Source organism: Diuraphis noxia, unplaced genomic scaffold, assembly GCF_037042655.1.
Source record: "Diuraphis noxia isolate RWA-SAM2 unplaced genomic scaffold, SU_Dnox_SAM2 contig0004, whole genome shotgun sequence".
NCBI classification, from domain to species: domain Eukaryota; kingdom Metazoa; phylum Arthropoda; class Insecta; order Hemiptera; family Aphididae; genus Diuraphis; species Diuraphis noxia.
This window is the reverse complement of record NW_028301714.1, coordinates 21,166,482-21,193,581: the sequence shown is the minus strand read 5'-3', so window position 1 is coordinate 21,193,581 and position 27,100 is coordinate 21,166,482. Positions and strand designations below refer to the sequence as shown.

Genomic DNA, 27,100 nt, shown 5'->3' with positions numbered 1-27,100 from the left:
CTTGTCACATAAGTATAAATAACTATATATATTTCATCAAATATAACGTGCCCTACCAACAGTGACATTTGTGGCTTGTTTTTCAAAAGAACCAAAATTACCGCATACTACGTGTTGTCTCTGAATTAATTTATGACAGGTCATCGAACTTTTGAATCAAAACAGTTTTGAACACCATATACCAAGAATATTTAACTCACTCACCACAGATACTTCTATCACCACCATGACCACCACCACCACCCTGTCATTATTTTTTCATGGATTTCCACAGTTTTAAAAATTTTCTTATTTTTTCTTTCATTACAATTCGATCGAAATTAATAGAATAGTTCATTTTTTTTTTTTAAATTGATCAAAAATATTTCGTTTCAATTTTGTGTCATATGAAAAGGGAAATATTTTTGAAGATTTCAGTACCGAAACCATGTTTTTAACACTTACACCATGTTTGAATATTACAATTCGTCCTACGGGTAATATTAATAACGATATTTTAATTTATAGGTTATTTTAAATGACACGCCGCACGTGCTGCGGAGAACTGTAGAAAACTGTTGTCCGTACAAAGATACGATCCGAGTCATGGGATTCGGAAAGTCTTTCACGGCGTTCATGTAGAGAGCGGAGAACGCCTCGGTGCACGTAATCATGACAAAGTGAAAAATATTGGATATTGCAAGCGAGAGACGGAGACGGAATGGGAAACGAGAGGAGATTTATCGAAAATGAAGTAAGTGAATGAGAAAAAAAATAAAATGTTATATTAACACGGTTAATAATTATTCACGTCGCGAGTGCCCAAACAAAGTCGATCCATCAACCGCCCCGGTCGAGAAACGTGTTTCTCCTTCACCAGTATATAACCATCGACGGTCCTTCAGTTACGTGCGAGAAAAGTCACCGCAAACGCCACCCAAGCGGGCGACCAAACTGGGTTAGTGGATTGGTTAGGCGAGGGTGGGCAGACACTTGGCGTGTTGTCGTTGTTGTCGTTACTGTATATATATATATATAAGCCACGTTTGTAGACTTTCAATTATTACTCGTCGGGAATAAAAGGAGAACGAACGAGAGCGCGCGGTCGCACCATGCACACGTTAGCCCCGGAAGACGAGGAAGGGTGAGCTCAAAACTTTCGTCCGGCCATTAATCACACGACAGATTAGTCAAAAACTTCTGCGCTCATCGTCACCAACCACTACCACCGCCACTGTCACCGCCACCGCAGTCTGATGATGGTTTTTCTAGAGGACGGCGGCGGAGGGTGTCGTGCGTGTGTGCGTGCTCGTTGCGGAGAGTATAAAAACGATATCTCTTATATTATGTATGTATAGACGAATTTTCGCGACGGGAAAAGGTCACCCTCGCCTCCCATGCCACACGGTGTATACGTGAAAATCTCGCTCTGGAAAGGAGCGAGCGACAACGTCGTTGGCGGCCGGTGGATAAGGGTGAGAAATTAGGGACAAATGTATAATTAATGACTTTGGAGCGTGGTACTAAACTGAAAGAGGTTGTTTGTTTTAATTTTTTGTTTATCGTATTTTATTATATAACGTCTACAACCCACTCCCTGAATTCTCCTTCAAAGGTTTTATTTCTTTGGGGTTTTTTTTCGTCACTATATCAGAAGGTGCGGTTATTTCTTGGATAATCGTGTTCTCCTAGCTTCTTACAAACACCCAACTCCATAACTGCTTTTATACAATCTCGACTCTCATTAATCGTCTTATGTGTGTTTAATGATGCCCGCTCACTACAGAGGAAAATTTACACTTGTGCGCTGCATAAAAGGCGTCACACTGTAGTCGCTTTTCTTGTGTGATTATTATTATTATTATTATTTTATCGTCACGCATACAATCGAGTTATAATGTTGTATAATATATATTTGAATATTTGAAATTATGTGTACGTGTCTGCGATTTAGTGTACACTAATTATTGCGACGGAAAATGAATTGCTATTTCTCATAATTATTTGATTTTATAATTTTAAATGAAGGATATAACAATAGTGACGTGAAATGTAAGTTTTTACGGAATGAAGCTTTAATGTGTTTTATTTCATATTTTTGTGAACGATTTTTTTATCAGTTGCACGCTGGCGATGTATTCGAAGGTGAAGTATTATTATCTAAAACTGATTTCATATTAACGATGTAGTGGTCGTATGTTTTATACTAATACCACCATACATGTGAGTTACCGTAAATAATGTATCTGATTATGCGTTAGATAGCATGCACATTAATAAAAATGTATTATACTTATATGCATTGTATAATACCTAGATGTTTTTGGTTATTAAAATGCCAGTTGGATTTGTTTAGTTATGGTGATTTTAATTTGAGTTCTGTGCGCAATAAATCTTATTTTAAATATAATTTCAACCAATATATTTAAAAACCATGCAAAATGTAGATTTTATTTGGTTATTCTTAAAATGTATATGTTTACTGTGGACTATTTTATTATTATTTATTATATTATATGTTTAAAAATATGCTAAAAATGTTGGTAAAATAATAAAAGAAAACAATGAAGGGTCATGTTAAATTATTTTTATTTGTTATTTTTAATAATTCTATATTATAAAACATAATTTATTTAACCTTAAAGTATTCTGACAAAAAATTAAAGGGTTTTTGAGCAAATATTTAAATTATACTCAAGATATAAAACCAATATTAAACTTCTTGTTTTACAAATTATATAGTCAAATATATTGTATAAAATAATTGTTCGTTTGAAGTATTTCTATACCATATTATAGTTTCATATTAATTGTGCCCTGAATAATAATAATTGTCCTTTTAAATATATTTACTTTTAGTCTTTTCACACCTAAGAAACTTGTACAATACGAACGAGACACTATTTCGCTAATGAAAACATAGAAAACATTTGTTTTTACAATAGTAATCTATATACGAATAGTTCAAGATGAATACTTTGTAATTTATTAATTTTAAATGTTGTACACAATCTATAATTAATTTAAAGTAGGTACTCGTAAAATGTAGATTGAAAAATGTTATAAAATATGAACGGATTTGGAAAGTTTTTATGTGGTTATACGAATTTTATAACGTTAAATTATAGATTATACACTGTATAGTATATATAGCGATAACGTATTTTATATATGTCACTAAGGAAGAGATTTACAATAGTCGATGGGTGTACATTATGTGGACTAAAATATAAAATAGTTGATTTCTGCAAATTTATTTTGTGTGCAATATACGGTATGATATTATAATATAATATATCTTGTTTCTAGCTGAATTATTTTCAACAAATTATGTCTTATATTTTCAAGATTTAATTATAACTTCAGATCAGACTGTTCAGAGACCCTAGCCAAAACATTGGAATTGTCTATGGGTTTTTTTTTTAACCCATGTAGGATTATTTTCACTGTCATTTTAACAAGCATTATACTCGTAAATCCGGATGTGTACGTCTCTTTCTTCACGTTAACAGGGACATTTATATGCGGTGTGAAGTTGTCACCACTCCCAATTGTCGACGTCTGTGTTGTTATTCCACATAAATCCGTTTACACGTTTTATTATTGTGACGTCTTATACTATGAACGCATGCTTGACGTGACTGGATTACGTGATGAACTACTTGTAACGTCAGAATCTAATATTATTATTATTATTATTATTAATGGTTCAAATCGTTGAATCGATAAAAGCTAAATTATGGCACTTCCAGTTTTTGCATTTCTAATTTGGTCCAAAATGAAATAGGCGAACAACCTACCAGCATGTCCGAACAAATCCGTGAAAAGCGGTTAACATTTATTATAGATTTTTATTTGTCGTTTTTATTGGCTTTTGACTGCTGTTGTTTTTTTTTGTTTTGATTGATTTTTGACGGATGTTGTTCAGTTAAATCATGGATCGATAAAAAAATTATAAAAATGTCATCGATGTTATTTTATTCAAACCTAAAGTTATTTTGAATTTAATATATATTTTTATATTTAAAATCTATAATGTTTTACAGGGTGTAAAATAAAATTCTTTCTTTTATAATATATTTCTTGGGAAAAGAGAGATAAAATGTTTTTCCATCTGGCTTCTCACATGTCACTGTCCATTCATGCATATTGAACTAAAGGCTTACATACACGCACGTTTTGTTCTCAACACTTTATCTCATGTTTAGTACTCTAACATTTTAGAATTAAATTCTCTTCCAAGTTACACCACATACATTTTTGTGTGGAAAGATCTGAATAAAATAATGAAAACGGTATTAAAATTATTTTAAAATATATCACTAGATTTTTTCATTACATTTGTCGTAATTAGAAAAAATAAAATAACAGAATATTTTTTGTATAAGAACTAAAATGAAGCAATAAATGAGTTTTGTACAAAAATTATTCATTGAACAAGCCCTGTGTGTTAAAATCTAAAGAAACAAACTGCTAACTTAACCGTAAATTATTTGAAATTTCAAGTGACTACTTAGTAATTTCGTAGTATTATATATTTGCACATGCTATTTAATTTACCGAGGCCTCTTCACTGAGAATAATAATAATCCAAACATGTTTTTGTATATATTTACAAAAATACGTATTCATTAACATTTAATATTTATGTACACCTTTGAAATGTATTGTTAAAGATTTTTTATCGTTATTATAATAAAAAGCCAATGGCTGGTTTAATAAGAAAAAAATTCCTTTCACCAAAAAATAACTAAAAATTGTTTATACGTTATAGTTATTTTATAATAACCTATTGGTAATAATTGTATGTATCGTTTAAATGCTTCGATATCCAATTTTACTTGTAAAACTCACTGCTCAAAATGTCCGATACCTTGGACCAACATCTAGACCACAGGTTAACTTGGGCAACTCATACCCACAATAAAAGACTTGCCTTAAATGATCGCTGTCGCCAATTAAGTTATCTCCTCACATCTCAACACATAAACTTAAAAAACAAGCAACTATTGTACAAACTCTTACTCAAACTGTCTGGACGTACGGTATCCAACTCTGGGGTGCAGCCAAAAAGTCCAACTTAAACAAAATCCAAGTCCTCCAATCAAAATGTCTCTGCCAAAAAAGCAAAGCCCCCTACTATGTATATCTAACGACACTCTACATAGAGATCTAGCCATTCCAACAGTCCAAAACTTCGCAAAAACTTTTTACAAATGCACACACTCCAAGTTCCACAGCCAATATAACCCCCTGATTTCTGAGCTATTCACCAAAGCTATTCAATGTGACCCCAGAAGGCGTACCTGGTGTCGTGATTAACTTATCTAAAATTGTATATACCTCTACATCCCCATAATATATTGTATACTCTCTCTTACTAGCACATTAAAATCCTAGCCTAACATCCCAACCTTAAGTACCTCAAATAGGCAGCTTCTTATCTCCTAACACTCAAGCCATGTCACCTCCATCAATACACTTTTTGTAAAATAATATTTACAGATTGTGTATATAATAATATATGATAAAAAAAAAATTGTTAAGCTCAAGCTGTAGAGTTATTCGGAGGAGTTCTTGAATAATATCGAACTTATCCATAGAATATTTGTGAAAAAGATCTTTAAATATTTTCCATAAGCACCTTAGAGTAGGGTCCAGTTACACAAGGGCGGAAAATACAATATAGGACTTCTGGTCATTATGTATTCTAAGAACGTACAAAACCAAACTGCAGTCCAAAGAATAGCGTTCTTCTGTTTTTGTGTATGAAACAATTTAAATTTCCACCATGCCGCCATTTTGGACAACTCTCTGGAAATAATTTTGACAAGGCAACAATAATTTTCAGTTGAAAAAAAAAATTAGATTAAGTAAATTAAGTTCTCTCCTGGGAATATGGCATCATAGTTAGTAGTGACGACGGTGCACTAGCTATGTCGGTGGTGGTGGTGGTGGTGGTTGTGGAGAATGGGGTGTTAGTGGCTGTAGGGTTGTAAATGAACATATTTCAAAAGTATTCTGACAAAATGTTTAAGTATAACAATAATTATTACCTGAAAAATAATTTATATACCTATCCAAAGTATTTCATTGCATTTGAAATATTTTAGAATTTCCTTCTATCAGTTTTTTCTATTTTTACTTCATTATCGCCGTTGTACTTTCTTTGTTATTATAACAAACGTTATTTTGATCGATGTTAATTATTTTTCGCTAATTGGAACGAAAACAAAAACAATAAGCCGACTCGATTCCTTTCAGCACGGTACGGCAACACCAATAATTTACATAAGACATTATTTTCAATTCAAACATAGTAGGCACCTACAATTATATCATAGTGTTTTTTAACCGATTTTCGTCATATTGATGTTCTTGCTATATTAATCATGATATTTATATCGTTGTACTAAGTAGGTTTTCATTCTCAATTATAAAATATGTCTCGAGTTCCCAGTATCAATAGCTGATAAATCTTACGAATCAGAAATATTACTGTGTTTCAAGGTAAATACCACCATACCAGAATATTTTTAGTCTTCGAAAAAGACGTGATCGGATTACTAGCCGCTATATTTAGAAGATATGCCTGTAAAAAAAATGTTTTCCGAACGAAATCATCTTTTCTTCAATATTTGGAATCTATAAAACTTATGTCGTATCATAAACTATGTACATATCATACAGTATTACCCTTATCGTATTTATTTTTACAAAGTATACATTTTTGATGGTAAGCTTAATTGAACTCGTAATGGAAATTGTTTGCAAAAATTATAACAAATGCGTTTCACTAGTCTTCATGTATTAAGTCTTATGCAGTATATTTTTTTCCATCGAGTTATAGAAAATAAAATAATCTTACCCATCCATCAACATTTTTGTTCGATTTCTGACCCAATAATTGATAGATTTTGGGTAGGACTCCACGTGACATTCAAGTGTTACATCTGTACCTATTGGTGCTCCCAGCAGCTGATTGGGTACCGCAATTACAGGTGGAACTGAAAAAAATATATAAAAGAAATATGAATAGTTATTATGTTATTATGCATATACCATTAATAATTATTTCATATATTACAATATCGTTAGTATCGGTGAAAGATTTCATGTTAATAATTGTTTGCGTAAAAAATTAATAAAATGACAAAATAACTAATTTAATATTATTATTATCATAATTATAATAAACAATATAATGCCAAAATATTTTATAATATTATATTTTGCTCTGCTAAAGTCATGACTTCAGAAATGTGGAATTATGTCGTCAGACGTCAGAATTCATGAGAGACAGCCGAGATAACACTTAAAACAAGTAAACGAAGGGAGCGAGTTGACGGACGAAAACCTACCAAATTAAAAATAGTTATCGATGAGCTTCAGGCACGTCTCATTCAAGCCTTGTGGTGCGTTTACCCAAACCCGCGGTCCTGCCTTACCATCACCGCAAATGAATACTTGCAGGAAACGTGACACACGTGTCCGTGTCTGTCTCGTAATATATTTATTTATAATATTGTTTAATGATTGCAAAAGAATTATGATACTTCTATATTCAATGGGTTGGATGAAAAAAAAAAACAAACTTCGAAATCAAAACATTTCATTGATATTCATGCCAGAAACTTGTCATTGAATTTTATCAATAATTCATGCAATGTAAATGAGGGTTTCATTTTCTTACTGTCTTATTGTACCTATCTGCTTGGTCACTGTAATTATCGGTTTGATTTGGTTAGACTGGCAAGATTATTTTAAATTCTGAGCGGAGCGAGGAATGTATTGATTTTACCATGATGTGTATGTTTTTTTTTATGTCTGTCATCACGTTTTGGGGCAGTAAAAATGCTTCGATTTTCGACTTCAGTACCTTGTTACATCAGAAAGTGAATATAGTTGGTATTTTGGGGGATCAAAAGTAAAAAATTCTCAATATTTTTCTAAATAATTGGGATAAACAAAATAAAAATTAAGGGAAATTTTACACACAATTAGTTTTCAACAAAATCGATTTTGGTTTTTGATGTAACTTTTGAAAAAATGTTCATAGATATATGAAATTTTCGCCGAATGCTTATATAAGTATATTCTATCCACCATGCAATTTTCAAAAAATGTCGACTTAAGTTGAACTATTTATAGGCATATCCAATTTTCGATCATTATTTTTTTTTTTTTAATTATGTATTTATTTGTAGGGTAGAAAATCTTGAAAATGTAATACAAGGCTCCTAACATATTCTCACAATAGCAGTTGAAAAATAAAAGAAATATATAGTCACATTTTTTTTTATAAGCATTCAAAGTTTGAATTTTGACAAAATACGTAAAAATCACGAAAATTTGCAAATTATTTTAAGCTAGAAATTCATAAAAAATTTTCCTTTTCTATCTAAGATTTGAAAATTGAATACAAGATTTCTTACAAGTATGCACTCTTTATAATAAAATAAATATTTACCAGAAAGTCAAATTAAGTTTTTATGAGCGCTTGAAATTTAAATTTTTACAACACTGGATTTTCACTATAGATTTTTCATTTAGCGATTTTCTTATTGTTGTGTAACTCTAAAACAAATGACTGTAGATACTTGATATTTTCACTGAATTTTCATATAAGCATTTTCTATATTTTATAAGATTTTAAAAATGTTTGATTAGTTTTGAGTTGTTTACTGACATTTTAATTTTTCAACTTTTTTAGTTTTTTTCCTATTGATGTCAATAAAATTTTAGTGGTTGAGTCAAAACGCTTCAAAATTTAATATAAGGCTTCCAACATAATTTTTCAATAGAAGTTGAAAAATATTAAAAATACATAGGCATGATTTTTTTTTTATAAGCATTTAAAGTTCAAATTTTTACTGAATACGGGAAAATTAAGGTAGTGTTCAAATTATCTTAGACAAAAATTCATAAAAATTTTTGTTTTTAAATCTAAGATTTGAAAATTGAATTCAAGATTCCTTATAAGTGTGTCTACCTTTATCAAAAAAAAAAAAAAAAAAAAAATGGCCACCGGAAAGTCAAATATTTTAATAAGTAATAATAATCTATAATATATTCTAGACAGATAAACCGTCTCCGCTTAGAATCGCTTTTCTTATACAATGATACAATATCACTGGGTTCAAATTTAATTCCATCCATTACAGTAACTCACTTGTAACCTACTGTACAGCAGAGCGATATCCACTTTCCTGCTTTTTACTTTTTTGGTTGGGTTGATAAGACTCTGTATGAAGGAGTATCTAATATCTAAATATTTTATGAAACAATACCATTATTATATATAATACTTGTATGAACCTAAATATTACGGTTATTCCGGATAATTTTAATTTATTTTGTGCCATCTAACGGTGGCGTTTTATAGTGTAACGTATAAGAACACAACATGGATATGGCATCCAGGGTTTTCCTATAAGAATCGTGGATTTAAATAACGCAATAATGTAACAAATCTCGTGAACGGTCACGGTGAATAGTAGGTACACTGAGTAACAATATTTTTGAAAACTGGTTGGCTTTTTTTCATTAAAAACGCGTTGTAAGTACGTGAAATGAATAACTGCTACTACTACATACCTTACTATTATTATTTTTATTATATTAAAAGCACTATAATAATGTAGTAATAATAATAACAAGGCGATTGTAGCTTATGATACTGCAGGCATCTGGATTATAGGGTTCGTCGTTAGATTATCTTATAATACGCGTAATATGAATCTTCAAATATAATAACATCTCGAATATTCGCGAAAGATAAAAAATAGTCTCTATGTGATGCGAATGGGAATGCAAACACGGTACAACAATATAATGTTGAATATTATATACGACTGCGTAATCGACCAGATTGTTACTGTACGAGTGTTCGGCTATATAATATGATAGGTATATAATATGATTGTGTGGTGTGTGTGTGTGTGTGTGTATAGGCGCGTATGAGGCGGATATTGAAAATCGAAATCCGGTCGGAGTTCTCGTGGTACGACTACTACTAATATTACTACTATAACGTATACACCCGCCGCGTGTAATGACAGATGACGGTGCGCGTGGCTTGCAGATTTCATACTGGACTGGACTAATTTCACCGGAAGGCCCCTTGTGCTATAACAATCGAAATTATCAGCGCATCCGGCAGTGCAGCGTATGTATACCTCTATAATACAACGTACATAATGGGTAAACGCGCTCTCGGCAGTTTGCAGAATTCAATTTCAGCCTGCCCGCTGCGGACGCGTTCCCGAGTGTGTTTTCGGGTTATATGTTTTTTTTAAATTTTTTCTCGTGGGCTTTTATTATTGTTGTTCACTCGCCGGTGATTGAAAATGCGCGTTACGTGCAGGTACGCGCCGCGGCGGCTAGCCGATTACAGAATTAATGTAAATCCAACAGCGAAAACGCGAAAAACACTTGGAAAATGCTAGTAATAAAATATTCACCATTGGCCGTTTTGCGAAAAATTGTTTGTGCATTCGGACTAATGTAAAAACATTAATAAATCGTACGATTTTATCATATGAATTTGTATAGTTTCATTACTATTCCGTTTCATATTCAGTGACAATGACACACGATTGATAAATATTTAAATATTTTGTACGCTTGAAATTCTGTGCAAAAATATTTTATAACAACGATATTATATTAAAAACTAAATACGTTTTAGATAATATTTTATAAAACAGTTGTTATACCACCTAACGGGCTAAATTTAAGCTAATTTTAAACTGGGATACGTACATTAATTATTTTTAAAAAGTAATTTTTATTTTTTCCATATTGTACATAAAGATAAAAACTAAAAATTACATTATGTTACTTTCAGAAAATTGGAATCAAACGATTATTAGAATTTTAATTTTTGTATATAAAATACTTGAATATTAGGTTCACGTATGGGGTGTAACATAATAATAATAATATTACATTAAAGGTAAAATATAGCTGTTGTTTGTTGTTTACATTTTTTATAATTTTAGATTGAAACGAAAAAAATAACAAACTAAAAAAGTGAAACACATATTATTCTAATATTTTTTCATGCTTTTTCAATTCATAAAATAATGATTTTGTTTTGATCATTAAATATTGCATGTAAGTTAAATATAATTAATATTATTGGTAAATCTACATTTTTTACAATTTAGTAATTGATGCTCAACAAAGTTGGTTTGTGATATCCAAATAATTGAAAATAGTTTGAATATGTTATTTTAATTTAGGTTTCTGTATGTATTAGTTTTCTATTTTGAATAATTTAGTACGTAACTTATATTTAAAAAGTCTGAAATATAACAGAATTTTTACATTGTTCGGTTAATATAACAAATATGATTATTTAAAATCTATTTAAGATTAGTCTGATCAGTTTTTGATAAAATTGAAAAATATTACGACGTTGGTTTTACTAATGTTTTACTATTCAGTGTTTGTAAACTAATAATCGATATAGTGTATGATATTCAATTGAGACATTTTATGAATAAATATCTTGCCGATGATGGAGTTATATGTGTCACCTTTTGAGCGTTTTTGCTTGTTATTTTTATTATTAAAAATATGAATGTGTCAAGTTTCGGGGGACCAATTAGTTATAATAACTACAACTGGTCTAATTGGGTCTACAATAATACTAGGCGATTCTTTAAAAAAATAAATGTAACGATTTTTAGTTTGTTTCATTACGTTGTTGCTGGTTATTTGTATCATTAATATTTGATTTTATCTTACCAGGGTTCGTAGTTCGTATAATATTATTAAATGGGTACTATAAATAGTATCAATGGTTAGCATCACATAGCGATAAATACACAATGTGAATTTGATTTATTTACCTATTTCTACGAGATGTAGTAGGTATATTTTAAATTCATTAAAATTATAGTAGAATATTATTTAATTTTGCTTATATAAGTTTGCCATTATATTTTAATTTCGTAGTACCAAATGGTATTATAATTATGTATTTTAAATTTTAATCAAGCAAGTTTTTTGAGCAAATTGGTTGTTGATTTCTCGTTGAAATAATCACTCTGGTTATTTTTCGGATTATACAAATAGTTAAGAATACTATAATAATGGTCATGATGGCATTCAAAATATTCGATTAATAGACACTGGGGCAATTTGTAAATTTCGAAGCTATCAGATTCTTAAATCTTAAATTATAATCTAAATGGGTGTGGAAAAATGTAGTTACAAATAATTGTTAATACATTTATCAAGAGATTTATGAAATATTGTTTATACAATCGAACTAAGGGTTTTTATTGAATATTCTTACTTTTTTTTTTATAACTTCTAGAACGAGGATTCCACATTGTAATGTATGTTTGGAGTGAGTACATACGCATTGAAAGGATAATATATGGACCGACGATATCAAAACGCACACTACCTACCAGGTACTGAGGTATTCGATAATATTATAGGAACACCGTGAATGCCAGTGAATGCGATCTGGCAACGATTTGTGCAGAATTATTATTGTTTTAAAGTTTTAAATTGTTTATTTTTTTTTTGCAATAGTAAAACGGTACTCGGAAGAGTATAATAATAATAATAATATAAATACTTGGGTATTCGTTTGATAAGTTAGATTTACCGTCAACAATACGACCTAGTATGCAATAGTGTTTACAGTTGTTTATAGTGCGCACTGTACATCATATTGCGTGTACAAGTGTACAATAACTATCGTATAATAATAATTATAACTATTCATGAGTAATAAACACTGAGATAACGGTATTTCCAGTTACAAAATAAGCTATGATTAATAACCTCTCAAACTTTAAGGTCATAAATGCTACACAATACATAATATGTTTTGCATTGTTGAATCTGGCGACTAACCGAGTAAAGTACCAGCTTTCCGGAAGTCGTGTTATTTTATATTGGTCTGACAGAAAACGATATGATCTACTTCTACAGTATGGTAGAAAGTTTGTGTGGACTTTGATCGTTAGAGCATTTTTAATAATTTTTTTTAAAACCTTTAATGTATAAATGTTATGCAAGAATAATATCGTTACTAAAATAAAATACACAGAATATATGACCGAAGATTATTATAAAAATATACACTCCTATGCAGGTCTTAATATTAGTAATTCATCCCAATAGGTAGTCGTTACACACCAAATATATATATATATAATACCCCACTTTGAAACGATAATACGAAAAAATAATTTAGACATCTTATAAAAAATAACTAATTTTAGAAAACAGCACAGTCATGTATAGTATAAAATCACATGCACTTACTAGCCACGACTACTAGACGCATATTTTACGTTCTTAACACTAAATATCTCAACTACCTATAGAAATATCAAATAGGGATAACTTATCAGCACTTATACTATAACCTTGTTATATGGGCAGGACACCAAATAAATACTCTTTGTCAGTTAGTTTCTTGATATCCTTTATCCAAATGAAGTGAAATACAGCATTCTATGTATTATATACCTATCACTTAAAACGCGCACTTCGTAATTCTCCAAACAGTATTCGAATTGTCAGAACATTAATTGAAATTAAAAAGTTATTCGTATAATAGGTAAAGTACTAAAGTCTCTAAGTTTTTTTTAGCTGTTTTGTATTTAGGTATTTAAATTAAAAGCCTGTATTATATTATTTACTCAAAAATCTCATCGTCATAGTGTTTTAATATATAATGTGTATATGTTTAAGAACGAGGCACCTATTGGGTATTATTAACTTAAAGGTAGAGGTTCTGAGTTATATTATTGGGCCTATTCTAGATCTATCCAACACATGGAAATGCGCTATGGGTAGAACATATGTATTATAATACGTGTGTTGAACTATTAATTCGTATAATAAGTATTATTTTTGTATAATAATTCTTGATAGTTATAATATCTCACGTCATTTATCATTAAGGAAGAAATTAATACCTTGGTAGGCAAATACCTACGTATATTGTATAGCAATGCATCCCCACTAATCATCTACAAGAACACGAGGGCATCGAACAACCTGCAGTAGTGAGTACACAAATACACAAATACAAAATAAAGAAGAATACACTTGTGTAATGATTTAAAAGGAGGTTTATAATAATATTATTTTTATATATTACCTCTCCAATCTTTGAATTGACTTCTCAATTGAAACCGTGGTTAGCGTCTGAGGTGCAAGGTGAGGAACCGATTTGTATTTTAAAATAATAAAACCTTTTTCACTATATTACGGACACTATATTTTTATGTTCATTTTTAAAATTTTATCACCAAATGAATTTCAAAAAACTAGCAAGGTATTTATATATAGTTTTGCCGTGATCGATCACACTGGTGGTGACTTTGTGGATGTGGTTGTGTTTATGTGTGTGAGAGGGGGAGTGGATATTACATTTGCTATGTAGATATTATTATTATTATATAAATGTATTTATTAAAGATTTTAGATTTTTTAATGTTTCAAAACAAAATTTAATTTCCTCGGTGAAAATGTAATTTTTTTAGCCTATTGGTGGACCACGTTTCAAATATTTGTATTATCTTTGTATGATAATACGTGTTTTTAATTATCAAATTATATACATACGTTTTATATCTGTATTTGATTAATCCATGATATACAGGGGAATATGGCTGTAAAAGTTAGCAAAGCGTTTTATCATGGTTTAAAAGTAAAATGTGTCTATTAAATGAACAAAATAAATTTCATTACCTATTTGCTACTTTTTCTTTATCTGTAACTCTCTGGTGGTTGTTAAATCCGTATATTTACTTTGTTTAAACTAATTTGAGCGTTATCCTCGGGGTAGATAAACATCAAAATTTATTTCTTATGTTCTAATACTAATTAAATAATAACGCAATAACTGAATCGATTGGGAACGACATTGGAAAATTTCTATCCTAAGCTTATATACTAGCTCGTACGTTTCTATGCTTAAAATTTATTTAAAATGTATTTTTCCTACAAATTCTTTAAAATATATCTTTTGAAAACTCATAAAAAAAAAAAAAAATGATAAGTTTCTTCGCTAGATTCTATTTATTATATAACTATGCTAGTATAAGTATTTTAAATTCAGGTATTATTCAAGGGAATCTAAACAGCGTGTAAGTATAGAAAAATATTTAAGTAAAAAAGCTATTGTTTATTAGATAAAGTTTGTTCACGATTACCATGAATATCGAATTATCAAATCTCAATAGACAATAGTCAAGGCGTGCATGCGAACCCAAAAAGAAAATATTCCAATTTAAAATTTCTTAAAAAATGTTAACGTAACTCCCATACAGAAATCACTTGAAAGTCCACTTTGGCAAATTTATGTATTTTTTTTGTGAAAAAAGTAAAATGATTTATTGTTAAATTAATCTTTATATTTAGGCATTGTAGTAGTGTTAGGTAAAATTAAAACGAGAACCGATGGAGCCGTTGAATCAATCACGTCTACAAACGATAAAAGAACGACGTACTTGCAAATGCTTAAAGTGACTTGGACTCTGTTCCCTTATAATGGTGAAGTTTTGTTGTAAAATGTTTTCACTTAAGTATACTTGCCACAAAATATTTGACCATGCTGCAAGAGACGTTATTTAGTTGCTGAAGAAACGAAATAAATAAACTTACAAGTTGTTTGTCACTTCGAAGAAAGACGAGTGCTCGAATATTTTCTTTTACGCTGAAATATGATTCCCATATGTTATTGACGATCGTGATTAGTTCAAAACTATTCTCTTCGATGATCGGTGTCTTAAATTTGATCGAGTAAATTTACTGGTGAACTACAGTTTATTGTCGTCTATAAGAGATTGGTTTGTGCATATGTACATATTTAATATATTATACATGTCGTAGACATATAGTCAAATCAGGCATTTTATTAAATGCCTAGGCATATAGTCAAAGAATTTAATGTTTATGCAATTTCACTATCAGCCTAGACATTTAGTTAAATGCCCATTTCATGCCAGGCAAATAATAAAAAAACATTTTGTACTATTTTAAAAATTTAAATATATTTTCTATCAGTTATTTATTTAAACGTAATATACGTACTAAACAAAATTATTGTAAAATTCAATCTCATGTTCTGTATTGTTTTCCATAACGCCATATTTTTGTCGTTATAATCGATAGGATTATAATTTGCCCCACGGTACTCAATATAGCCAAGGTAAAAACCAATGGAACTTTTATTTTTATTTAATAAGAATATATAGTAGGTTATAATAATATACAATATACTCGTACTATCATTTATGTCTATCACATCTATAATTATTTATTACCTCAATATATTTATGATTTCATTTTTAAAACAATACTAAATAATAATTAACACAAAATTAAACATATTATTTCATATACCTACGTGTTTTTCATATTGATAAATAATATACAGCTTTTTTTATATATAAAATAGCAATAAATAACTGATAGAAAATATATTTAAATTTTTAAAATAATAGAAAATGTTTTTTTATTATTTGCCTGGCATGAAATAGGCATTTAGTCAAATGGCTAGTCATTTAATTAAACGACTAGGCATTTAACTAAATGTCTAGGTGGATAGTGAAATTGCATAAACATTAAATTCTTTGACTATATGCCTACGACATACACATACACAATATAATATTACATTGTTATTTGTCTTCAGTGTTCTTCTATATTATTTCCATTCTGCTTAACTCATCAATAATACAATCGAGCTATACGTCATTGGATAATCAAGATTTAAATAAATAGTTGACAGTAAAATTCCTCCTTTTTGTTATAGGTAACTCAATTTTTCATACCTCAAAAAAAAAAAAAAAAACTTATAAAAAATAAATTGCCAATACTTGACAGAAAAAAATTTAAAATGTGCAGCAGCGATAGAAATATTTAAGTGTTTTTGTGAATATTTCAACACATAGGACATTTTATTAGATTATGTTTTTTGCTAAACTTATATAGGAGATTTTCACCATCACGTTTGAAATATTTTAGATAATAATTGACGTCACATGATTTGCTTAAGAATAATTTTGGAAAAATAAAATTCTTACTATAATATAGATATTTTATCGATTAACCGAGATATTTGGTGATTTTTAATTAACAAACAACCCAATTATAATTAATACAAGGGAATTAATTTCTCAATAATTTATAAAATGGTCAAGCATACTTTGATGTTTTTTTTCTTAAAATAACTTATATAAATTTAAAATGATTATTGTTATTATTTTTATGCCAAAACAGAATAATTGGATTCCTTTATAATTATTACATTGTAATGCTTCACTATACAGTATAAAAGTTAATTTATAAATAATTTGATCGGTTGGATGTAAGATAATATTTCCATCACGCGACAATAAACAATAAGCCTATAATATTATCAGTAGGTACCTATAATTCTATATGTTTAAAATCCTCCATTTTCATATTTCAAACACGACACTAATAACCGTTAATCTCAACTATCTACTGTTAGATTTCAACACAACAAATGTGTTTTTAACTAAATTTTGTAGCAAATAGGAGATATTTTATAAAAGATTTATAGTATAACCGTATATATAAGACATATGAGCTCTTGTTTATATTTTTTTGTATTTTTTCATTAATTCTACAATCCAGATATAGCATATGAGTGTTATTATCATAATAAAGCTTATATTTTTCTGAACCTAGGGTTGCCGAAATTTTGAAATTGTAATTCGTGTTAACGTTATTGAAAAAAGGTTGCAAGTAGACAGCATGCACATTGCACATTGCACAGTAAGTTGCATATCAGCCGATGTATTTTTAATGTATTATTTTGATATCATATTAACACTTATACCCTTTATTTAAACCAAATTTAGAATCATGTATAGTGTTATTCGTTAACTATACATCAGCTAATTCAGCTGAAGGTACGAAATAATAATTTAATAATAATAAATAACCTAACCCACATATTCCAAGTAAAATGTTATATTATAGCTCCCAAATAGTATATTATACTTAAGTGAAAAAAGTGTTACGTTCTTATCAATAAAATAGCAAAGAATATAGAAAAATTTAACTTTTATATCTCAAAAACATATTCTATTATAATGACAGGATTATAACGTTTTATTGAATTCAGTGTTTGACTGATACTTTATAATATAAATGCGTGAAATAAGAGACTTATTTATAGTGATCATGGACATAAGCGAATAATAATTTTATTAATAATTAGTAATTATTATTTTTTTGGTCATATTTATGATCGTGACATATGAAAGTAAAGTACTCGTGTCATTTTCACCTAGGTAAAAGTATAGAATTTGTGATTGCAAACTGTATAATAAAATATATACGGAATGATTTTATGCTAAACAACAATTTACGTTGGTAAAAATGTTATTTTTTCATTCGTGCTGAATGATTGAAAAAAAATTAATAGTTAATTTGTACGTATATTTGTCTATGCGTATATGATAATAAACAAAAATAATAGTTGTATAAGGGAAAAATAATAATTCAAATTGTGCACTACACTGAATAGTATAAATATCAATGTTGTTTTAAATTTAAACGAACTTTTAGTTTAAATTGTTTTATATTTTTATCATCACTCATTAAAATACTTGCAATATAGCATAATTGTATACACTTTTATTTTAAAGGATATATTTCATCTTTACTTGTCGAGTTTAGTAAAATTATTTTCAAATGTATAGGTATCATTGGTAATTTACTAGTTTTTTACCCATTTGGCCATTTGTAGTGGTAAAATTATTGGCATAATTTTAATCAAAATTAGATTTGAACAGAATAAGGATTTGTTCGGATAGTGACACAATAATGCGTGAGATAAAGTGTTGCCATTTATTTATTTAGTTGTTCATTGTATTTTAACAGGAATATTAAAATTACGTAACTACTTTTTTACATGTATTTCGTTTCATAAAAATATAAGTTTTTTCAAATTTATTTTGTTTTGACCACTCTTTTTACAAGTTTTTATGTGTTCATATTTTGTATATATTTATTCATATACTTTTGAAATATGAAATTATAATGTTAATAGTAGGTTGAGGTAAGGATGTAAGACAAAATAATAAGGCTGGGCAAGTTAATGATTTTTTTTTAACTCAGTTAAGTTAAGTTAAATATTTTTCGTTCAACTAAATTAAAAGTACCTAAAGTTAATATATATTTTTAATACATCAATTAGGTTGAAAGTTAAGTTTACAAATTTTGTTAACTTAACTTCAATTAATAAGTTAAGTTAATAAAAAAAATTCATTGAAAAGGTTTTAAAATAAGTGAACATTTATTGACCTTAGAAAAAGATTGCGGAAACTGCAGTAGTGTAAGTGAATGAGCGAGTTAGTGAGGAGTGAAAACTATATTATGAACTGTGAATGTATAATTTATTGTATAAATGTATAATACACCACTATTTATAGGTAGGTAGGTATTTTTGTAATAAAATGGTCACAATTCATGATAATCGACAATCAAGAAAATTATAAAATAAAATATTATTAAAAATTAAGTAATCATAATAATAATAAAAATAATAATAATTAATGATGAGGTGGCTTGGTGAGGCGCAGTCGTACGCTCAATCTGCGGAAACGCACTAAGCGTACGTACCGGCCGCAGTTGCTAGCTCCCGGATGGGTAACCACCCGGGATTTTTAGCAACATATCCTTGCCACACATACACAAACACGTGTTACAACCCTACCCACTTAAAAACCTACAAACAAATATACAAAAATAACCCCTACCGTACCACCCCACACTCAATGGCCTATGTTGCCGCGGGTTCTACTTACAAAAAAAAAAAATAATTAATGTGTCCCTAACAAGCTTGGTTAAACGTGACTTCGTGAGTTCGTAGCTATTGATATATCTTATATAATAATATGGTCATACGGGCGATTGGATGTCAAATTGTTACAATGTTATCTCTATATTTTATATTAATATTTATTATTTTATTAGTATATACTTATAGACTAAAATATTATATTCTAGATAAAACGAAAATTCAAAATTAACTTAATTATTGGTAACATTAAAAAAGTAGAAGTTGATTTTAAGTTAACGTAGATATAAATGAGTTAAGTTAAAGTTAAGTTAATTAAATAGCGAAGTAGTAAGTTAAGGGCTAGTTGTACCGTCTACGGTTAAACTTCGATTATGCTTAATCAGCTGATAACAGATATTTAACCGTGCAAATTCAGCCGATTAAATTCCGGTTAACTTTAATCGGAAACGGTACAACTGGCCCTAAGTTAATAAGCCCTTATTAACTCGTTAATGCCCAGCCTTGCAAAATAATATACAAATACATTAAAATTATATGTATTTTACAATATTGATATTTTATACAAAATAAAAATTAATGTATATTATGTTGTGCTCAATTGTGTCAATTTTTTCACAATAATTATATAATATAATGTTTATTAATGTATTTAGTTTTTCTAATCATAGGCAATACTATCATGATAGTATATAGATTGAATGTAGGTATAATGTAGTAAGTAGGTCACGGGTCTTCAGCCTTTTAAAGTAGCAGGTCACCTATAATTCTTTTAAATATCACGAACCCTTATTCATAAAAAAATGTTTTAAAAAGTACATTTCATTCATAAATTGGGGCATGGCAGAACCCTACGGGTGCCACAATAGAAATTTTGCCTAATAGCCGTCCGAACTAGGCCTTCGTGCCTACTCCCGGACGCGTATTTACGTTCTGTACATGAATCTAGCACTCGGTGCTAAATCAACGTATAGTCCGGAGTAATAATTTCTGTTCCGTTTTATACACGAGTTCGGCACTTCAGCCGAATACATGTTATAAAATATTCACACATTTTTATAAATCAGCTTAAATATGTATATAATAATAAAATAATGTTAGTCTTGTAATTAAATGATTAATATATATTATTTTTTTAATATTATTTATTATTAACTGAACTATTATTAATTACTACTACTATTTATTAATTTAATTTATATTTGGTATTTAACACATTTTTATAAATCAGCTTAAATATATTACTACTTACATTTATTTAAGTACATATTTTATAACTTGAACTGCTAAAAAACTTTTTTATTAATATCAAAAACTTATTACTAACACTAACACTATTTTATTATTATATGCTTAAGCTGATTTATAAAAATGTGTGCATATTGTTTTATAATGTACGCTGTTTAATTAGGTATATTTTTTATTGTAATAATAATATTAAAAAAATAATATATTAATCATTTAATTACAAGACTAACATTATTTTATTATTATATACATATATATGCTGATTTATAAAAATTTGTGAAAATTTAATTTAAAATGAATATTTTATAACATGTATTCCGCTGAAGTGCCGAACTCGTGTATAAAACGGAACAGAAATTACTACTCCGGACTATACGTTGATCTAGCACTCGGTGCTAGATTCATGTAAAGAACGTAAATACGCCTCCCGGACATAGTGCCATACGAAACAAAACATTCATAAATTGTGTTCGCGGGCTGAAGACGAAGATAAGGGTAGGCCATAGGCTTAAGACGACTGATCTAATAACAATAATATCAGTTATCGGGACTAAAGATATGTTGCCGATGTACCGTTTATCATTGTTTAACATAGTTAAAATTTTAATTATACCTATTTAGTAGTACATGTAATTTTCATAATATTTTTTTATAATATGTAGAAAATGAAAGTTAAAAAGTAAAAATAATGTTTAAAAATGTATATCCTTCACTCAAGCCTCCAAACCTTATAAGCAAATCTCAAATTTACTTATTGTTTTATTATATTAAAGATTATAAATATATTTATATTTTAATAAAATATACATATCAAGACTTTTGGATTGTTTATATATTAATTCTACAGGATATTAAAAAAAAAAAAACAAACAAATATCGTTATAGGTATTTTATAACATAAGTATGATGTATATACATAATATTATGTTGTTATAATAATTGTATAGGTACCTATTTACTTAATTAAGACAAGAAAAATAAACTTGTATTATGTATTACATTTACATTTAATATATTTTTATGTTTAGAGATTTAACTAAAATATAGTAATTGTAATCATTATAATATTTTATAATCACAGCGGCGTAGCCAGGATTTTTTTCGGGGGGGGGGGGGGCTGATCAATTTTTTACACAGCGGTGCATTAAATACCTATTAGCACGGCCGAAGCTATAGAAAACTAACAAAATAAAGATGACAATTTAAAATTAGTTAAATACAATTTAAGACTTTTTGAGTGAATATTACAGGTACATCGACGACCGGCGTCGGCTGACTCAGAAATGCATTTTGTGCAAACAAAAATGTTCTTTACATATGGAAACTTATTTCTTGGTCTGAATACTTTTGAATTTGGTTAGTTTAATAACATGCGTAATTACCTAACAATACCGGTTGATGTTAAAACTTTATAAATATTTTTATCAAAACACTTTACGCGAAAAGTTATATTTTAAATGGCTTATAGTTTCACATTACGTATTTTATATTAACTAAACTATTTATGAAAATTTACCAATATTCTTATGATTTAAATTTAAATAAATATTCAAACCTAAAGCAATAGTCATATTTATAATAATAGCAATAATAATAATATATAATACGGCTTATAGGATTTATTTTTATTTCATCATAATATTATGGCCAATATTGGTGGATAGCGATGGTGTACACTGTACACGTGTAGGCATATCATTCTCAAATCAGTCATACACTAGAATGAGATCTTTAAGTGTGAGTGCACTAAAAAAAACTGGAACGGAAATAAGAATTTTTATTGGTATTTTATTTGAATTTAGTACGTTTTATTCGTGTAACGCTATTGACCTATAATCAAATATCGAGTACTTGGTATATCGTGATCGTATGTCGCACACAATAAATTATGTGTGCGGACAAATGCATTTTTTTTTATGATTGCAATTTTGGAAGGGGAGCATTGTTCGCTCAATATGCAATGTATGCAATGTATGCAATGTGATTTGGTCAAAAAGCAAAAAACAAACATTACGCGCGCAATTTATATGGTCCCCATTGTTCCGTACTCGTTAACAACATTGTTTGAAAAATTCATCTCGATCCGTTCGTCTCTTAAACACGTTTCGGGCAAAAAAAAATATGTGTCAATAAATATATAGATTTAAAAAAAAAAAATCGTTTTATAAATAAATGAGTGCGTAACTTTCAGAAACGTGTTCACGTCTTTAAACGGAGTTTTATGAGTATTTGATGTGTGCATACGTAATATTATGTAAGTGCGTTCAGTTTGTAACCATAGGGTACCAGCACCTGAAACTTACTATTACATATGTTTATCGGCAGAATAAACTACCCTAAAGGTGCATTTTGGCATTAATATATTTTTACCCTCCATATGGAGATTTATTATTGTAGTGTATTTTTTTATCCACATAGATATGTGTATGTGAAAAAAACGTATTACGGTTTAAAAAAAAATACAAACTTTTCAATCCCCATCACTTTTTGATGATTTCACTATTGATTTTATTCACTCTCTCCTGTCCAGCTTGAAAGTCATCAATCGTTAAGCATTATTATCTTCCTCGGCGTAGTTCAATAAATTATGATACACGGAAAACGTAAAGTTGATGGGTATTCAATTTTTTCATTAATATAGTATTAAAAAAAAATTAAACTGAGTTGAGCTTTAGATAACAAATAAAGAATAATTATGCTGACGGGGTTTCGCCAAGACTTGTAAATTTGGCGGATTTCATTGGAAATTTTATATCCTAAAACGTGTAGAGAACCCTTGCACTCATTTTAGATTAGTTAGCATATTTAACAATAGTATAGTAGTGTAAGCAATACCTATGTTTTATTTTTTTTGTAAGCTACTGCGTCACCAAGAGAAAAAAACCGAATAAACAGTAGTCTATGTATAAATGATTAGTAATAAATGATTTAAAGATATACAGACTTCCGTGTAGTGTTTGAATTACAACCAGTAAGTTAACTAACTGTTTTTATAACAAATATAATCTTTGGCCTTAACTGAACGAGTATATTATAACAAACTACTACGTTGTCAATTGAAATAATATTTTTATTTTTTTTATACAAATGAGTTTTAAAAATTAAATTATTAATTCATTTATATAATAATAATAATAATATTTTTATACACGCAGATTAAGCGGATTAATGTAATTCAATTTAATTTAAATATAATTTTTTGTCGTTTATTAGATTGTTTCAACATTTGAATTTACCCAAGTAATTGTATTCCATTTTTAGATCTATATGATGAATACATTATTTTTCAGAATTAATTTAGATTTTTTTCTCAGTATACATATTTAATATATTGAAAATATTACAGAACAATGTTTTTGAAGAGCGTAAATTGATTTTTATATAAAATAATATATAGATAGTACAAACGAATGTCGATGTGGTGTTAAAAAATCAGATAATTCTGAGAGTTGATAAAAAAAAAGGTTTTTATCGAAGCTTGAGCGCTTGAAACTATCTGCAGGGTTACTTAGTTAGGTAATTGATTAGGTGGTAGCATATTCTTTTATTTTTCAATAGCAACTACTTTATTCAAACTATTTATAAATTTTCAAAAATCAGTAACTAAACGATGGATTAATATGATAATATGATGGATCTTCTTTATGTCACTAGATTTTGTTATAAATGTTATAAATCACGAATGAGATTCTTTTTTTTGGTCGATTAAATTCAACGGGGTTCATTATTTCTTTTATGGTTGTTTAACAATGATTCGGGGTCTGTTAAGCTTGGCACGTCATCTGTCCTACGCACGTGCGCATTCTACGTTGAATTTTGTTTTACTTATGGCGAGTGGATGGCAATTTTGGTGGTCGATGTTCGTGCTCTAGTGTGCAGCCGAGTTATGAAACGGGATAATGATGGATGTCGTGAAAAATCAACAAAAACCAAAAGCGGTTGTATTTGGTGTTAGCGGATATGTTATATTGTATATTTTGAAGGTGGGTAAACGGAAAACACTATAGTAACGTGTACAATACCTATGGAGCAACAGAGTTGTCCTGAAAGTGTGTGGTGGGTGAGGTAGGGGATGATAGACCGTGTTCGAAGGGAGCGTCATCGCGACCGATGACAAGACGTGACATCGGTTAAATATATATACAGAGGGAGAAGGAGAGCGAGGAAAGAGAGAGTGAGATGAAGAGCCTAACCGATTAGATGCCCGGTCGAAAAAGGGAGGAGAGAAATAAATAAATAAATGAAAGGGGGAGAAAATATCCCGAGGGGTATATACGGGTAACCTTTACCGTGCTGCAGACAGTAAACAATATATATATTTATATAATAATGTGAGGGAGTGCACAGCGGCTGCTGCTGATGTTATGGTTCGGGACCAACGCTGCCGTTGTCGCGTTGTCCGGTCGATAAACGTAGTAAACGTGCTGTGGCTGCAAAACGGCCGCGTGCCAATCTCGGAGATCGTTTTCGTCTTCAGTTTTATTATTATTATTTTTTTTTCTCAAATCATTACGGGCTATCGTTCCGGAATATACGTTTGCGTTTCTAAAATTTTATACAGTGTGAAGTCAGGCACAAATAGACTCGAGCTCGTGGTCGATGTAAACACTGCACACATTTATATATATATTTTTTTTTATCTATATCGAGTATTATACCACCCCCTCTGCTGTTTCGAAAGGTACGATGTGAGAATAACGGTACGCCTGTATATACGCGTGGGGCACGCGTCATTTCATTTTACATATCGCATTCAATTTTCATGGTATTTCTTGTACCTACACTGCAGGGACAGTTTTTAAATATTTAAACTTCGGTGGATAAAGTTTTCGAAGTTCATGCAAGGTGATCCATTTATATATATTTTTGGCACGTACTTGATTCGTCGAGATGATAAGGTACTTTAGATTCGAATCGTCCGAGCTTGAATAAAAATAGAATGAGAGAAAATTTAAAAAAAAAAAAACAGAATGTATGTCATTATAATATAACTCTAAATTTGGCAAAGATGTTTTTCTGCAGAAAAACGAAACAAAAAAAAAAAACGATCGAAAACTTTATTACGCTCAAAAGTAAGGCATAAATGCCAATTCATTTAAAATTGAATTTTATGGTATGTTTCGGAAGTAGCTATGGATACTGTTTGAAGTGGTTTGTGGAGGGCGGTATTATGGTAATAACGATAAATTTAATTTTTTTCCTTTAGATATTTTGTATAATTAGGATTTAATTAACGTTTACATATCGTGCCATCATCTGACTTATTCAGTGCTCCGGTGACGGTGACAGATATTATTGTTTATCATAGACCAACGTTTTTTTTTTGTCCTTAAATATCTGTGTTTTTGATAAATTCGTTTCAAGCTAAATTCGTCCACAAATCAATTCAGTAATCATACCTAAAATCTCAATCAACAAATGTAATTGAACTCAAGTATCGCATCAATCGCCAGATTACGAGTATTCACCATCCACCGTCTATAACCGTGTTTCTGGTTCCTATTCTATTCGAGAGCTTCAAATGCCTGTTTATCATATGAATACAAGTGGATTTTCAACAGCACTACTACTGCTTAATAACGTTGGGCATAGAGCATTTGTTTGCCGTATCGGTGGATTATGATTTGGCTGTACACTACTAATTGAATATACAAGAGATGTTTCAGTTAGTTTGTACATTATAATATAATACAATATTGTTATATTATTATACTGAAATCCAGCATAGTGTATGAGGTCTCTTTCTTTGTTTTTATTTTTTTTTTTTTATTTCGTTCGTTTTCTGGATCGTGACATTTTTTTTTTTGTAAAATATTATTTATTGTTATTTTTAATAGCATAGGCCAAAACCAATTCCAAGTGTTCGCGTGTTAGAACAGAATACCAAACACTTTATACCTAGACACTGCGGCTTCCACCACCGCTGACGCCGGAAAAATATGTAGGTAGTTTTCTGTAATACCTAAGCGTCTGTCAGCGAGACAACGTTATTAGGATTTCCCGCGAACGTTCCCAATTTTACCATCTCATTATTCGGTGGTGGTCATCAATCGT

At 29.4% G+C, this 27,100-nt stretch overlaps 1 protein-coding gene across 1 annotated transcript in view; it reads right to left on the bottom strand.

Annotated features, from left to right (window-relative positions):
- The window catches only part of LOC107166231 (lachesin-like), a 249,005-nt gene that overhangs the window by 31,521 nt on the left and 190,384 nt on the right, over positions 1-27,100 (bottom strand). Inside the window, exon 7 of the mRNA XM_089227405.1 lies at positions 6,848-6,986. Coding sequence (XP_089083531.1) covers positions 6,848-6,986 — 139 coding nt within the window. The remainder of the gene's footprint in view (positions 1-6,847; positions 6,987-27,100) is intronic.